This window comes from Salmo salar, chromosome 18 (assembly GCF_965601325.2).
Source record: "Salmo salar chromosome 18, fSalSal1, whole genome shotgun sequence".
In the NCBI taxonomy this organism is placed as follows: Eukaryota; Metazoa; Chordata; class Actinopteri; order Salmoniformes; family Salmonidae; genus Salmo; species Salmo salar.
The window spans coordinates 71,540,195-71,557,811 of NC_138308.1; the positions used below are offsets into that span (position 1 = coordinate 71,540,195).

The 17,617-nt window shown below is 47.4% G+C and overlaps 1 protein-coding gene across 1 annotated transcript; it reads left to right on the forward strand.

Moving 5' to 3' along the window:
- Positions 1–331: 331 nt before the first annotated feature.
- On the forward strand, positions 332–17,113 carry polr2a (RNA polymerase II subunit A). The gene is made up of 28 exons (XM_014155668.3): positions 332–685; positions 1,557–1,689; positions 1,785–1,921; positions 2,375–2,542; positions 2,690–2,971; positions 3,090–3,251; positions 3,567–3,787; positions 3,873–4,005; positions 4,118–4,242; positions 4,560–4,770; positions 4,861–5,070; positions 5,371–5,539; positions 5,714–5,808; positions 5,999–6,202; positions 6,466–6,688; positions 7,120–7,303; positions 7,791–7,962; positions 8,468–8,573; positions 8,890–9,095; positions 9,360–9,623; positions 9,878–10,085; positions 10,205–10,410; positions 10,614–10,796; positions 11,254–11,457; positions 11,801–11,987; positions 12,263–12,376; positions 12,488–12,637; positions 12,735–17,113. Exons 1-28 carry the CDS (start codon positions 599–601, stop codon positions 13,892–13,894), a joined length of 5,904 nt encoding a protein of 1,967 aa, XP_014011143.3. The 5' UTR covers positions 332–598; the 3' UTR covers positions 13,895–17,113.
- The last annotated feature ends 504 nt before the right edge of the window (positions 17,114–17,617 follow it).

The window sequence follows — 17,617 nt, forward strand, 5'->3', positions numbered from 1 at the left end:
GTTATAATTGACCAACCACACGACATCTTATTGAATATTAATAGAACTACAACCAAATATACATTGTAGCCCCTCCTCTGCTCTGCTCTGCCCAATGGTGAACATGTCAGCCAATTTAGTGCCCGCCTTATGTTTCAATTGGTTAAAGGAGAAAACGTAAGCTGCCATTGGTCATGCGTCTTATGAAATGCATTATTCATGTTGTGATCCTGTGTAGCCAATTAACGTTTTACTACACAGATCCATAACCCGCCTCCTGACTGTTCAGCCCCTGCTTCGTTGAGTGTGTCAACCTGTACCAAAGTCTCCAGTCTATATAAACACGCGTTGGCCGTTTTCAAGCTCAGATGCGCTTAGAGCGCGCTGGAGTGTAGATCAGGAAAAGAAAGGGGGACAGCTGGTAGTCATAGCGGATAGGAGTAAAGTGTAAATAAATAGACTCCTAAGGCAGTAAACAACGTGGGTTCTCAGGATATCGCTTTCGGAGACATTCCGGTCACCGTTGGCGGTCTGGCCAGAGTCCTGGTGACAATTTAAAGCTATTCCTTCTTACAAAAGCGGCGTGCCGAGGGAGGACGCGTCTCTTTGAATAGACAGGATGCACGGACCGCCCTCCGGCGACAGCGCATGCCCATTGCGCCTCATCAAGAGAGTGCAATTCGGCATCATCAGCCCAGATGAGCTTGTAGGTTTTGCTTTGGGGTGGGGGGATTCGTTTACTTTCTTAACGTTCTCACATTGATCTTACTTTTACATGACTATACCTAGAATGTATCATTGATGACAATGGATGTGCTACAAAGGAAGTAGCTTACAACTAGCCTAGCTAACGTTAGCTAGCTAAGCCATGTTGGAGCTTGAGCTAGCTAGCTAGCAACAGCATGTTGTAGGAAGTTCGACAAACTTTCAGCACACACAGTATTTTCCATCTGAGCTAAACCATATATGTCATGAATCAAACTCCCTTTTTATTTTGAAAATACATGTAAACAAATACATTTAGCTACTTTTACTGAACTTGGATATTTTGTTCTGTTCCCAGAAAGTTACATTCACAAACACTAGATGTTCCCTCTTGTTGTAATCTATATGTGGTATATCATAATAAAAGGTAACGTCATTAAAGTCAAAGCTATGCATGTTTTCTTTACGTTATGTTTTATTATTAGTTTAGAATAATGGTGTCTTGGCAATAGAATACATTGTTTACATAATCCTGTAGTCAATTTGTTCACCTCAATTGATTTTATCCAATTAGTTGGACCTCAATTGATTTGTCAGAGTATCAATACTGTTTTAGAAATGCAACTTTGATCAAAGTGTACCACTGTTCTTATTGAGGCGTCTGTACGGCTGTCATATCTTGATTCAAACACTGATTTCGCAGGGGTTATTTGTTTTGAAATAGTTTCACGTGACCTTAAAAATTGGTTTGAGAAATACGTAAGCCATTTTCCATTGTAAACTTGTGACTGCTTTACTGTTCTATGTGTATTTACTTAGGCTATTCATTTTTTTGGTACTGGATTTAATGTTGACCATGGTTCTCCCTCTAGAAACGGATGTCTGTCACAGAAGGGGGAATTAAGTACCCCGAGACCACAGAAGGAGGGCGTCCTAAACTCGGTGGGCTGATGGACCCCAGACAAGGGGTCATCGAACGATCCGGAAGGTGTCAAACATGTGCAGGTACAGGAAGTTACCAGGATGTTGTTGTAATTTTGTGGTTAGGTCACCACTACTGTGCTGTAATGTCGTAAAAAAAAACATTTTTTGCTGTTCAGGTAACATGACAGAATGCCCAGGCCACTTCGGCCACATAGAGCTGGCGAAGCCTGTGTTCCACGTGGGTTTCGTCAACAAGATTATGAAGGTCCTCCGGTGTGTCTGCTACTCCTGTTCCAAGCTGCTGGTCGACACGGTCCGTAACCCTCCATTTCTTCCTTCCCCACACTACCGCTACACAACCTATATGTAACATGTACCAATCTGCTCCCGTATTCAATACTTGTGATGCTCACAACATGGCACACTCCAGGCAAAAAAACAATACCCCTACTTCCACGCCGTACGGCATATACTCCTGATATATCTAATTGATTTTTATTTGATGGGTATAAGAATTATGGATCAAGGCATACTAATGATTACATGTTAGTCCTTACATGGAATTACATTACACATATTCCATTGACTTGTTGATGTGATGGGGTGTGTTCAGCAGAACGTACCGCTTTGAAACGTTCAGATATAAATATGCTATGTAGAACGAACATGCATCTCTGACATGTAGAATAAGGAATCATGTCGTCTCTATTTGTGGTATTTCTATCTGCAAAGTTAAAGAATGGCCCTGGTGTCTCCTTCCTTCTAGAATAATCCAAAGATCAAAGACATCCTGCAGAAGTCCAAGGGGCAGCCCAGGAAGCGTCTGACCCACGTGTATGACTTGTGTAAAGGCAAGAACATCTGCGAGGGTGGAGAGGAGATGGATAACAAGTTTGGAGTGGAGCACGACAGTGAGGACATCACTAAGGAAAAGGTACTGTCAGCAGGGATGCTTGTTATTTGTAGGCCATCAATACTTAACGCATATTTTTATTTTCTTTGTGTGCTCTCATCTCATGTAGTAACAGCTTTTATTTCTTCATGGTCCTCTTGTAACACACACTCTCCTTCACTCTCCCAGGGCCATGGTGGCTGCGGGCGCTACCAGCCGCGTATCCGCCGGTCGGGCCTGGAGCTGTACGCCGAGTGGAAGCACGTGAATGAGGACTCGCAGGAGAAGAAGATCCTGCTGAGCCCCGAGCGTGTCTACGAGATCTTCAAACGCATCTCGGACGAGGAGGACGTCATCCTGGGCCTTGATCCCAAGTTCTCCCGGCCCGAGTGGATGATTGTCACGGTACTCCCTGTGCCGCCGCTAGCTGTCCGGCCCGCCGTCGTCATGCAGGGCTCCGCCCGTAACCAGGTGAGGAAGAATTACTAACTGTTGAAGAGTTTTCACCGAAATGTCAAGAATTGAAGGAAACTCGTTTGTTTTACCGTCGTCGTTTAACCGCGTGGTGTCTTTTTTTCCTGTCACCCAGGACGACTTGACACACAAGCTGGCCGACATAGTCAAGATCAACAACCAGCTGCGGCGGAACGAGCAGAGCGGCGCGGCGGCCCACGTCATCGCTGAGGACGTGAAGCTGCTGCAGTTCCACGTGGCCACCATGGTGGACAACGAGCTGCCAGGCCTGCCCAGGGTACGCACAGTAGCAGTGACGCTTGAGGGCACCAGTTGGCACAACATTACTGTACTTCTTACCCATGCCAATGTGGATTGTTACTATAGAGATGTACTTACTGTCTTTGTTTGAATTGAATACTGTCAAAATACATTAGAAGTAAGACTAAAGAATACTATTAAAAGTGCTCCTTTGTTAGACCCATAAGACCACTTATTCAACCCATAATATCTGGGTTTATTTCATTTTCAATGATTGCTGATAGTTGTGAAGGATCGTCAGCTCTGTTCTGAATCTGCTTGTGCTGATATTGAACTTTCTCTTAACTCCCAGGCAATGCAAAAATCGGGCCGCCCGCTCAAATCCTTAAAACAGCGTCTGAAGGGGAAGGAGGGGCGAGTCCGAGGTAACCTGATGGGGAAACGTGTGGACTTCTCTGCCCGAACCGTCATCACCCCCGACCCCAACCTGCAGATCGACCAAGTGGGCGTCCCGCGCTCCATCGCCGCCAACATGACTTTCCCAGAAATCGTCACACCCTTTAACATTGACAGGTACGGCAGAGAGACTAAACCAATTGTTTACTGTTTAAACTGACAGTGTATTGGTTCTAATGTTGACGGTCCTATATGTCACCAGGTTACAGGAGCTGGTGCGCAGAGGCAACAGCCAGTATCCAGGAGCCAAATATATCATCCGAGACAACGGGGACAGAATCGACCTGCGGTTCCACCCCAAACCAAGTGACCTTCACCTCCAGATCGGCTACAAGGTGACCCTCAAAAGACAAGATGGTCGTCATTTATTTGTGGAATGTTTACCGAGTGACTTGGACTTGATGTAATGCAATGTCACTTTTATGAACTCATTTTTGTCCCCATCAGGTGGAAAGACATATGTGCGACGGTGACATCATCATCTTCAACAGACAGCCCACTTTACATAAAATGTCTATGATGGGGCACAGAGTCCGAATCCTTCCCTGGTCCACCTTCCGAATGAACCTCAGGTACATCTATCAAGTCTTGAATTATCCCTTCAAGTCTGTCAGACTGGCCCAGTTTCAGATTACACCCAGATACCTGAGAAGGTGTTTGTTGGCGTTAACACTGACAAGAATGTTGGGTAGAGAGTTGATACAGAACAAATATCATTTCAGGATTGGGACTAGTGTTCATATAGTATCGGATGATTTTTCTCGGCTCAATTCCCCCCCCCCCCCAAAAAAAAAATTAAAAGCAAATGCGAACACATTGCACACATTGACCGTATGACACAAAACGGATCCAGGATGGTGACGTTAACGACTCTGCCCATGTTCCACAGTGTAACCACTCCGTACAATGCTGACTTCGACGGGGATGAGATGAACCTGCATCTCCCTCAGTCCCTGGAGACGAGAGCTGAGATCCAGGAGCTTGCCATGGTGCCTCGTATGATCGTCACCCCCCAGTCCAACAGGCCCGTCATGGGCATCGTGCAGGACACCCTCACCGCCGTGCGCAAGTTCACCAAAAGGGACGTCTTCCTAGAGAGGGTAAGGAGGGGAACGTTTTTAAAGGGATAGATCAGCCCCAAACGCACACGTCTTTCCTCCACTTATTCGCTAATATGATCTGTCCCTCAGGGCGACGTGATGAACCTCCTGATGTTCCTGTCCACTTGGGACGGCAAGGTGCCCCAGCCAGCCATCCTGAAGCCCCGGCCACTCTGGACTGGCAAGCAGATCTTCAGCCTTATCATCCCGGGCCACATCAACGCCATCCGAACACACAGCACCCACCCAGACGAGGAGGACAGTGGGCCCTACAAGCACATCTCTCCTGGGGACACCAAGGTAGGAACACGGAACACTAAACTGGTGAAACACCCTGCGATTCTCAAGTGACAGGGAGGATTTGTATAACCAATGTTGTGGTGATAGTGTGTGCAGGATACAGGCTTTTATTGTGTACGTTCTTTAGTTACATTGTGGTTTATAAGTTCCCATCTTAGAATGCTAGCACTTTACTACAAATGTGTAAAAAGGCAGCCATTTTGTGCCAGAACGCTAGCCACACCTAACACAGAACCATGAATGAATCCTAACCCAATGTGCGTAAAATACTATGATCTAATGTCATGTCTGTTTCCCCAGGTGATTGTGGAGAACGGGGAGCTGATCATGGGCATCCTGTGTAAGAAGTCACTGGGTACCTCTGCTGGCTCCCTGGTCCACATCTGTTTCCTGGAGATGGGCCACGACGTCACCCGCCTCTTTTACTCCAACATCCAGACGGTGGTCAACAACTGGCTGCTCATTGAGGGTAAGGACCTGGGCTAAGAGGGCATCAGTGGCTAGAAAGGCAACTCCTTTGAAATCCACTTGAAGTCATAAATGAATCTGTTCTATTTTGGGGTTAGGGGTTAAATTCCTCTAAAAGCAGATATTTTAGTCACTGTTGCCCGTTTTTCTTAATATTCATATTTTCTCTCTGTAGGTGCCTCTATCGGTATTGGTGACTCCATTGCTGATGCAAAGACGTACCTGGACATCCAGAACACCATCAAGAAGGCCAAACAGGATGTAATAGAGGTAAGTGTCTTCTCTCATGGTGACTCTAAAATATACCTTCAAACTTCCAGAACATTCCTTGAAAATAAATAATCTTGTATTCACGGTGGGGACATCCTCTGGAAATTCCTTTTGAGATATAGAATGGAATAAAAGATGTGAGCCCCTCTGTCTCGAACTCCCTTAATTTTCTTCCCGTATTCCTCTCCAGGTCATTGAGAAGGCCCACAACAACGAGTTGGAGCCCACCCCTGGCAACACGCTGAGGCAGACCTTTGAGAACCAGGTGAATCGCATCCTAAACGACGCCCGTGACAAAACGGGTTCCTCCGCCCAGAAGTCCCTGTCTGAATACAACAACTTCAAGTCCATGGTGGTGGCCGGCTCCAAAGGCTCCAAGATTAACATCTCTCAGGTACGACCAAGGATCCCCCCCCAAAAAGATATATATATATATATATATATAGTAAAATAAATGCACATTTTTCCGTTACAAGTGTTTTAAAATGCTACACTACGGTGTACCCTACTGAACACGGTCTAGGATTGTTTCAGCCGTCGATGGATTTTCAAATGGCACACGGTGTTCCTCTAGGGATGACAGGGGCTTCGATTTACACCCCTTAACCTCCCACACTTTTTCTTTCTCTACCATCTGTCTCTCTCTCTGGCCCTCAGGTTATTGCGGTGGTGGGGCAGCAGAACGTGGAGGGTAAGCGTATCCCCTTCGGCTTCAAGCACCGCACGCTCCCCCACTTCATCAAGGATGACTACGGCCCTGAGAGCAGAGGCTTCGTGGAGAACTCGTACCTGGCCGGCCTCACGCCCACAGAGTTCTTCTTCCACGCCATGGGAGGCAGGGAGGGGCTTATCGACACGGCTGTGAAGACCGCCGAGACTGGTGAGTGAAGGGGGGAAGCAAGAGAGTTTATTTTTATTAAGGAGCCCCATTAGCTGTTGCGAAAGCAGCAGCTACTCTTCCTGGGGTCCACACAACATGAAACATGACATAATACAGAACATTAATTGACAAGAACAGCTGAAGGACTACACACATTTAAAATAAGATCCTGTACTGACAAAACATGCTGAAGGTCAGAGGGGGGGAAGAGGAGGAAGATGTTGTGGACAGCGACTGGTGATTGAAGGGGTAGAGGTTAGGGTCAGGCTACAAGCTGATTAGAAGCACTTGTTAATGAAGGGGTGACTGTTACGACCCCTGCACGATTAGGGAGAGGAGACGCATGACCGCAGTGATAGTTCACTAGGTAGATGGATTTGTCCCAGGTTTAAATACTCTTCTAACCTCAGTCGTTATCTGATGTCCTTCAGGTTACATCCAACGTCGTCTGATCAAGTCCATGGAGTCTGTGATGGTGAAGTACGACGCCACGGTGAGGAACTCCATCAACCAGGTGGTGCAGCTGCGCTACGGAGAGGACGGCCTGGCCGGGGAGGCTGTGGAGTTCCAGAACATGGCCACGCTCAAACCCTCCAACAAGGCCTTCGAGAAGAAGTGAGTGGAGAGAGAGAAAGGGGCGGGGAAGTACAATGATGGCTAGAGCTTTGGTTGTGGATAAGGGTACTAGATTCGTTGGAGCTGTCGGGCCAATTCCCAAAGCTGGTCACTGTCATGCCAACGACCATACGAGTTGGCTATACAGGAAAAACTGATCTGACACCAGGCTTGTGCACTCACTGAGGTCTATGAAAGTGGTTTAATGCCGTATTTCATCTTAGTCATTCGATGATTGATTGTACTCGTTTTTTTATTTTTATTTTAACTAGTACAAGCTTTCCTCTCCTATTGGTTGACAGTGTGACATTGGATATCATAGACTTGACCTCACCACGACCTTAATCACCCCATGCCCTAACGCTAAACCCTCTGTCCAGTCACTACTATATGACGGTCTTAAAAGCAGCAGCTCACTGTCCACGGTCAACTGGCTTAACCGTCTGTGTCTTATCTCATCCTTCCCTAATCCACCCTCGGCCACTAGGTTCAGATATGACTGCACCAACGAGCGGGCTCTGAGGCGCACCCTGCAGGAGGACGTGGTGAAGGACGTGATGACCAACGCCCAGGTGCAGAGTGCCCTGGAGAGGGAGTATGAGAAGATGAAGGAGGACAGGGAGATTCTGAGGGCCATCTTCCCCACTGGGGACAGTAAGGTGAGGACGAGAGAGAGACACACACACACTAGCGCAGGGCGTCTCCAACGGGTAAATTGCAAGCCTTAAAGGCACAGTGCAGCCGTTATTCTTCTCATCAAATAATTATGGTTGATTTCAATCAACGGTCACATTTTTGACTACACTGGGCCTTTAAGCATTGACATGGACAGAACATCTATTTTTAATATTTTTTTCTTGACGTTTCATAGTAATATTGAGACGTGGGGGGAATAAAACAGGAAAAATGAATAAACACAGTTCTGGACACCCTTGCACATGTGTACACATCCTGGCTCATTCGCACACAGGCATATCTGCGCATACACATGGCGTACATCTCCAGGTTCTCCACGCGCACACATGCATAACTCATTCACTTCCATGTACTCCCGGGAACTCTCCTACACTTCACACGTCACCACTGCTAGCATATCCCACTGATTCAGACCAATGCAACAGGGATGTCTAACACTAAAGGCGTTATGTCTCTGCTCCCCACTAGGTGGTGCTGCCGTGCAACCTGGCCAGGATGATCTGGAACGCCCAGAAGATCTTCAGGATCAACCCCCGCACCCCCACAGACCTCAACCCCCTACGGGTCGTACAGGGTAGGTATCTACCACACTCGTACACTTTGCAGCCACCATTGACTCATATTTGAAGAAACCCCCTAAAGATGTGCCATATCGTCTTGGTTGATTACACTTTTTGGCGTAAACCGCATCTCTAGCTACGAAAGACAAGAATTTGCAACACTTTTTTGTTCAGTAACCAAGTAAATCTCGTTGACATTTCTGCAGTCTTGGTACCAAATCAAAATCTCTCGAAGCAATTTTCTCTGGACCACTAGCCAGGCTAAATAACATATACAATGACCCGTATGACCTTCTTAAACGTCTCCCTGCTCTTGTCTGCACGCCGCAGGTGTCCAGGAGCTGAGTAAGAAGTTGGTGATTGTGAACGGCGAGGACCACCTGAGCAGACAGGCCCAGCAGAACGCCACGCTGCTCTTCAACATCCACCTGCGCTCCACGTTGAGCTCCCGACGCATGACGGACGAGTTCAGACTGAGCACCGAGGCCTATGACTGGCTGCTGGGGGAGATTGAGTCCAAGTTCAACCAATCCATCGTGAGTTGAATCTCTTTCGCTTTCACACACACACACACACACACAGTGTGCTGGGGGAGATCGAGTGTCAACACCTAAACTGATTGCTATGAACTAAAGAGATGGGATTAGATGTACATGGACAATGTAGAAAACCAAGCCTAGAGCATGATGTAGGATATTTTTTACAGCATAATTTAGGAAAGTATCCATGCTTGGCTTTTCCGTCATTAAACTAATCTAATTCCGTAATTTTAATCTGAACACTTCTTCTCCATCCTCTAGGCCCATCCGGGCGAGATGGTGGGGGCGTTAGCTGCCCAGTCGCTGGGAGAGCCCGCCACCCAGATGACCCTGAACACCTTCCACTACGCCGGCGTGTCGGCCAAGAACGTCACCCTGGGCGTGCCGCGTCTCAAGGAGTTGATCAACATCTCCAAGCGGCCCAAGACCCCGTCCCTCACCGTGTTCCTGCTGGGCCAGGCGGCCCGCGACGCCGAGAGGGCCAAGGATATCCTCTGTCGCCTGGAACACACTACCCTCAGAAAGGTGAACAGTGGAGAATATGTGGGAGGGGGGGGGCATAGACGGGCTATGTGAAGGTTTCCACAGTTAATAGCGTTATATTCTTGAAGGCAGTTCCTCATCAGTGGTTTGTCAGACCGACATTTATTTCTCAAGCCTCGTTTTACTTTAAGAAATGATTAAATGTTCTTAATAAATGAAGTTATTACAATATCTGCTTTTATAGGTTGCATACTGATTTTTACGATAATTAACCAACCATCCTCCCTCCCTACCAGGTGACGGCCAACACGGCCATCTACTACGACCCTAACCCCCAGAGCACGGTGGTGACGGAGGACCAGGAGTGGGTGAACGTCTACTATGAGATGCCCGACTTCGACGTGACCCGCATCTCCCCCTGGCTGCTCCGCATTGAGCTCGACCGCAAACACATGACTGACCGCAAGCTGACCATGGAGCAGATCGCTGAGAAGATCAATGCAGGTGGGGATGCACACAGACACACGCACACTTCCAATACTTCATTTGGATATATAATGAAGCATTCTGGTAGAAAGGACCCACACGCACCTTATTGCTAAACGCGACCTCTCTCCCTGAAGGTTTCGGAGACGACCTGAACTGTATCTTCAACGACGACAACGCCGAGAAGCTGGTTCTGCGAATCCGCATCATGAACAGCGACGAGAACAAATTCCACGAGGATGAGGAGGTGGTGGACAAGATGGACGACGACGTGTTCCTGAGGTGCATCGAATCCAACATGCTGACGGACATGACGCTGCAGGGCATCGAGCAGATCAGCAAGGTAACGGAGGGGTCACACAAACGCGTACTTTTGTTCCTTTTTTTAAAACTGCGCCGTGGCACCATTTTAACATCTCCGCACCCAATAGTCTTCGATATCTCATACACACTGATTGACCTAAACAACATGGCAGTAACCTACCCAGATCATGAATGACTGTAATACTATTGATCTACAGTACTTCCCCGTCTCCTCTCCCCTAGGTGTACATGCACTTGCCCCAGACGGACAACAAGAAGAAGATCATCATTACGGAGGAGGGAGAGTTCAAGGCCCTGCAGGAGTGGATCCTGGAGACAGACGGCGTAGGACTGATGAGGGTCCTCAGCGAGAAGGACGTGGACCCCGTCAGAACCACCTCCAACGACATCGTGGAGATCTTCACGGTACGGTTAGATACCGTAGTTGGATAGCTGCGCAAGTTATGATAGTAGCCGATCGATTATAATAGTACTGATTAGACGAGGGTCACCGATGGTTACAGATAGCTACGATCATTACAAGTGGCTGTGATAGTTACACTAGCTAGCTACAGTAGTTTAGGTTACTATTGTAGTTACCGACGGTTACGACTGATTATTTTTTTTCCCCCTATGATTTCTGATTGGTATTGTCTGTCGTAAGGGACCAGTTTAAATGTCCGTTAATTTTGGCTATGCTTTCAAGTTTATATTCACTAAAGCACTTTTGGGAGTTAAACAAGGAATTCCAACTTGACATTGTTAAACCTATTCATCGCTACTTTACTGCTAAACCTGAAGTACATGAATAACAGCATAGCCAAAACATGTCAGTATTTTTGGGGGGGGGTATCATTACTCATTCCGGTCCCCTCCTTTCTAGGTGCTGGGTATCGAGGCGGTGCGCAAGGCTCTGGAGAGGGAGTTGAACCACGTCATCTCCTTTGACGGTTCCTACGTCAACTACCGCCACTTGTCGTTGCTTTGCGACACCATGACGTGCCGCGGTCACCTGATGGCCATCACGCGTCACGGCATCAACAGACAGGACACGGGACCCCTCATGAAGTGCTCCTTTGAGGAGACTGTGAGTGTTCGGACAGGGGAAAGTGGAGGGAGGGAAGGGGACGATGGGACTTGGTGGTTTTGTGGTCCAGTATTGTGTTAGTCGGTCGTACTTACCGTTTTACGACAGTCGTCAGTTGGCTCTTCCACTAGCTACAGTATCCATAAAGCTACTTCCTTTGAGAACTTCATAGGAGCGTTCTAGTTACCAACCTTGACTAGACCAACACACCTCTGATGACAAAGCGACTTTAAAAAAAAAATCTGTATAAACAAAGGTTAAACAATGAAATGAAAATGATAGTGTAGATCAGTCAGCACCCTGTATACTCCACCACTCACTGTCAACATCCTCCCTGTCCCAGGTGGATGTGCTGATGGAGGCGTCGTCCCACGGGGAGAGTGACCCCATGAAGGGTGTGTCTGAGAACATCATGCTGGGCCAGCTGGCCCCCTGCGGGACGGGCTGCTTCGACCTGCTGCTGGACGCTGAGAAGTGCAAATACGGCATGGAGATCCCAACCAACATCCCTGGCATTAGCGTGGCTGGACGTGAGTGGCCGAGAATATCATGGAGAAATTGTTTTCCGCACAGTGTGACTTTAAACGTAGTTGTTCACGCGATGTGGCTGTTCCCATCACCATATCAACTCCCAATGTTTGAATTCAGACAATGTAAAGTCAGAAATGGTCTGGTGTAGACCAATTTGTCTAAGATTAGGTGTAACTATGTTGGAAAATGCCTACATTCTAAGCAAAATATATACACAAAGTATCCAGACTTTTAGATAATGAGATGTCGGTACTTCTCTATTTCCTCTTGTTAGCCACCGGAATGTTCTTTGGCGCTGCGCCCAGCCCCATGAGTGGCATGTCTCCAGCCATGACCCCCTGGAACACTGGAGCCACCCCCGCCTACGGTGCCTGGTCCCCCAGCATCGGTAAGCCCCAAACTGGGTTGACTTTGACAATATCCTGGTAGTACAGCGTATTCCATACCACCTTCTACTGTACTGTTCCATTAACTCATACTCTGACTCTTTGACCTCCAGGCAGTGGGATGACCCCTGGAGCTGCAGGCTTTTCTCCTAGCGCAGCGTCCGACGCCAGTGGCTTCTCTCCGGGCTACTCCCCGGCCTGGTCCCCTACCCCTGGATCTCCTGGGTCCCCTGGACCAGCCAGCCCCTATATCCCCTCTCCAGGTTAGTCACCATACAAAACACCCAGTTTGGTTTGAAATATCAACTGACACAGGACCTTTTTGGAATTAATGAATGAATTCCTTGTTTACTTTTCCAGGAGGTGCCATGTCTCCCAACTACTCCCCCACCTCCCCGGCCTACGAGCCCCGCTCTCCTGGGGGATACACCCCACAAAGCCCGGGCTACTCCCCAACGTCCCCCTCCTACTCCCCAACCTCCCCCTCTTACTCCCCCACCAGCCCCAACTACAGCCCCACCTCACCCTCCTATTCACCCACCTCCCCCAGCTACTCCCCGACCTCCCCCTCATACTCTCCTACGTCCCCCAGTTACTCCCCTACCTCACCCTCTTACTCCCCCACCTCACCCTCTTACTCCCCCACATCTCCCTCCTACTCCCCTACCTCCCCCAGCTACAGCCCCACGTCTCCAAGCTACAGCCCCACATCGCCTAGCTACTCCCCCACCTCCCCCTCTTACTCCCCCACCTCCCCCTCATATTCACCCACTTCACCCTCCTACTCTCCTACCTCCCCCTCCTATTCCCCTACCTCCCCCTCTTACTCCCCCACCTCTCCAAGCTACAGCCCCTCTTCACCCAACTACACCCCAACATCGCCCAGTTACTCCCCCACCTCCCCCTCCTACTCCCCCACCTCCCCCTCCTACTCCCCCACCTCCCCCAATTACACCCCCACCAGCCCCAACTACTCCCCCACCTCCCCCTCTTATTCTCCCACCTCTCCATCCTACTCTCCCTCTAGCCCGCGCTTCACCCCCCAGTCTCCTAACTACACCCCCAGCTCTCCCTCCTACAGCCCCAGCTCTCCTTCCTACTCGCCCACCTCCCCCAAATACACACCTACGTCCCCCTCTTACTCCCCCAGCTCTCCAGAGTACACCCCCACCTCCCCCAAATACTCCCCCACCTCGCCCAAGTACTCCCCGACCTCTCCCAAATACTCCCCCACCTCCCCGACTTACTCCCCGACGACCCCCAAGTACAGCCCCACGTCGCCCACCTACTCCCCCACCTCGCCCACCTACACCCCCACCAGCCCCAAGTACTCCCCCACCTCCCCAACCTATTCCCCAACCTCACCCAAATACTCTCCCACCTCCCCCACCTACTCGCCCACTAGCCCCAAAGGGTCCACCTACAGCCCCCTGTCACCAGGCTACAGCAACCCCTCGCCCAGCTTCACCCTCACCAGCCCGGCCATCAGCCCAGATGACAGTGACGAGGAGAACAACTGAGGAAGAGAGGGGGCTGAGGAGCCTCTCCCTGCCCTACTCAAAGCCCCTGGACTGGGGCTGTAATACTGAAGGATAGCCCCTCTACTGGTAGTGCCGGTGGTGTGGCCTGGAGAGTCATGACAAAGAAAAAACCCTGGGGGTCCCACTTGTGAATTTCTTTTATTTTGGGGACCCTCCCTCAGACCACTGTACCCCAGCCTCTTCCATCTCGGGGGAGGGCCCCCTAAAATATTTACTACTATGTATTTGATAGACTTGAACTGTTTAGCACGGGGAAAAGGCTGCCTTTTGAACTACACATTTTGTTTTGGTTTTTAATGTTCACGTGGGTGTTGAAGCAGAGTTAAGAACCTAGGAGAAAGCAGAGGGAGAGCGATGTGGTTACCACATTGACAAAAACGTCCCTCTTTTCACCCCCACCCCCCCTGTTTACCTGCACCCAGTCTTTCTCTCTCTGAACTCTTCAGTGTTGGATGTGTAGTTGTACGGGGGAGCGCGAGTATTGCCAAAAGCCTTTAAAAAGCTACCAGTGGATTGTATTTATCTCCTTAAAAAAGCTTTTAAGCTTCCCAAAAAAAAGAGAAACTAGAGGACTTGAGCTGATTCTTTATTGCATATTTTACTAAAACGTACATAATCTTTAGTAGATTTTTTTTTTCTAAATGTAAAGTTGTTGCCAATTTTGGTTGGGAGAAAAAAGTTGAGCAGATTTTTTTTTATATCAGAAGACAGGCCAGAGTTGAAGGAGATGAGTTGACCGGAATTGGATTGAACAGAATTGAAACACTATTACTAATCTGCAGTTCAGAACAGTGGAATTCAAGTAGTACTGGAATGGGTTCCCTGAATACTGCAGGTGAAAAGGAGTAGTCGTATTCCTTGCAGCACTTAGTACAGGGCTGCAAATTAAGATCGCCTAGGACGGGAGAGGGTCAGGTCATGGATGCTGAGAGAGAGACTGGTGTACAGGGCAAAATATGCTTTCCGTGGAGATGTTATTGCCATTTGTGTAAGCTCTCCACGACGTTCCACATAACCCTTTCTCCCCTCAACCCTCCCCCACCTAAAGTCATGCCTGAAAGATGTCAAAACACCCACCAGCATCCCTGTACCCTTCACCGTTAGATGAGTTGTGTACAACAGCAAAAAGCAGATTTTTTTTTTCTTCAGCAAACCACTTTTTTAAAACACTGGTCAAATTGGGTTTATGGAAGACTTAGTAATAATATCTGACAATTATCATTGTGTTTTAACAGAGAATGGAGTGTTTATGGGTGGACGAGGGATGCTAGTTGGTTGGTGTCGCTGCTTTTGTCATTGTTTTATGCATGAGTAGCAACCTGTTAATACATTTTAATCTTCCCGTTTTAAGTTGAAGATCTCTTATTTGAAATCCCTCCCACCTTAAAATAATACTTGTTTCATAATTCTAATTAGCAAATGTAAATGAGTTCTCTACTTTACTTTGTTTGGACTCGCTCATAAAATGTATTTAAGAGGGAAAAATACTACTATTCGTCTGTGTGAATAAGAATGGAGAAATTCAGATTCAATTGTTCTGTTTTTCTATTTCCTGTTTTTTGTTGCTTCTGGTGACTTTGTAAGAGCTGTTTGCAAAGAGGGTCTGTGTTCAGGTACTTTGGATGAAGGGGCAGTGGACGGAGGGGAGTAAGTTAAGTTTCCCCATTATCTCTTTTCCATTCTGTTTCCCAATGGCTTTGTTCAGTTTCTGCCATTCCGGCTCGAAGTTGGGCCAAGATGGCCCACCGCATTCTCATTTAAAGGGGAAATCAGCAGTTGCTACCTCCATTTTTGGATACATAAATTGATATATACCCATTGATTCTATAAGAATATAACTTATAAATAAATGCTGCGTTAGCTAAGTTCAACAATCGTACCCCATCAGAACCCAAAATATAAAACTTAACATTGTAAACACTCTATAGCCTTAACATGATTAGAACTCATTTTGATATAATGGATGGTCAGTCCTTGCATCCATTTCTGTCTTGGAATTTGAGTGGTTACATTTCTCCAGCCCCATCCCCCAGCTTTTTACCGCAACGGTGGTGGGGAGAACGCTTTGTTTCAACTGCTGATTGCTGCTTTAAGATGTAAAAAGGAAAATGTTGCATGCAGTCCATTTGTGACGCTTCATAGCCTACTGTAAATGTTACTGCTAAGTGGCTATACTACGGTTCAGGCAGAAAATACAAAGTTCAGGTTGACAGACAGGTTCATGTTTAGTGTTTGTCAGTTACGCTCTTGGACACTGGAGGGCGACTTAAGCCCTCGTTTGGGTTAACAAACCTCTCAAAGTTTCAGTTCAGTGATTTTTAACAGAGACCAGACATTTCAGAGCACTTTTGGCCTCTAACCCTCTACCCACTACATTAGTGTGACAGTGAATCCTTGAAGATTATGAAACTCACCAAGCATAGACACACTTTGCATTTACTTCCAGGTGCTCTTACGCTTTACTAGGCCTAGTTTGATAAAGGTGATGAGTGTTTGATTCTCGTGCCTGTTTGACTATGGAACACGGATACTCCATCCAAGCAATACGACAAGTTCCCCCCCGACTTTTGATTGGACTAGCTGGGTCTCCTCCCTGCCCTTGTTCATCCACAAGTGATCCTGATTGTTTTTGAAATCGGTGTTTGTCCTTTTTCTACTAGTGTGCGTACCTGTGATTGGGAATCTCGGGGCGGGGGGAATTCTATCCCTGTAGAATTCCATGATGGGACTGGAACTTGGATGTGTTCTGAATTTGTCACGGTTTTTATCCGGTTCGTGGTCGGGAACGTGTTTGGTACAACTTGCCCTGTCTACCAAATGTGTTTTCAACAGAAGTGATTTTGAATTTACTGGACTGTACCATCTGCAATGAATACAAGTGTTGGTAATACACTGTTGAAATTCATGCAGTTGGTCTCTTCCATCATCGCCTCATGACATGGTGACTTTGTCCACTACCACCATATCCCATTGATATACCTGTGTGGTCCAGTCAATTCAACATACCACGACTCCCATGTGTGCGTCAAAAGAGAGGGTTTTCTTGATTTCTTGAGTTGAAAGACTGGGCAGGGTGTCTTGGGAGTAGGAATGTTTAAATTAAAAATAAGTTTCCACTGTATAGATATCAATCCAATATCTCATTCTCTGTATCTTTTGTTTTTTTTGACTTGAGAAAAAAATAAAAGTTTTACTACAGGTCGTGTCTAATTTGAGTTGCTGTCACCTACCAATAAACTGAATGAATCCCTTCATAATTGGATATATGAAGTATTCCATTCTAATGGGTAAGACAAGGATATGGGTGAGGGTAAACAGATTCTAGATATGAGGCTTTACCTTGACGAACTGATCAATAGTCCCCATATTACTATGCAATAAAACATTTTCCATCCCTGTAAGGGCAATTAGTTGCTATCGCTATACTGATTATCATGACTGCTGCAATAATGTGAATCACATTTGTTAGTAAACAAACTTGCATGACAGGAGACTAGGCTTCATTTCCTTACACATCCCCACTGTGGTTTAGTTACACAGAGCCAGCTGTCAGCATGGCTGCAGATGTTAGGGCCTTGTTCCATTTCAAACATTAGCAACAGAAAGTTCGGTGTCAAGAGATCTGAAAATAATAGATAAGTGAAAGCAACATGGTAGACACCCCATTAAGCCTATGAGAGGGCTTGGTGGGAAAGTTGCAAT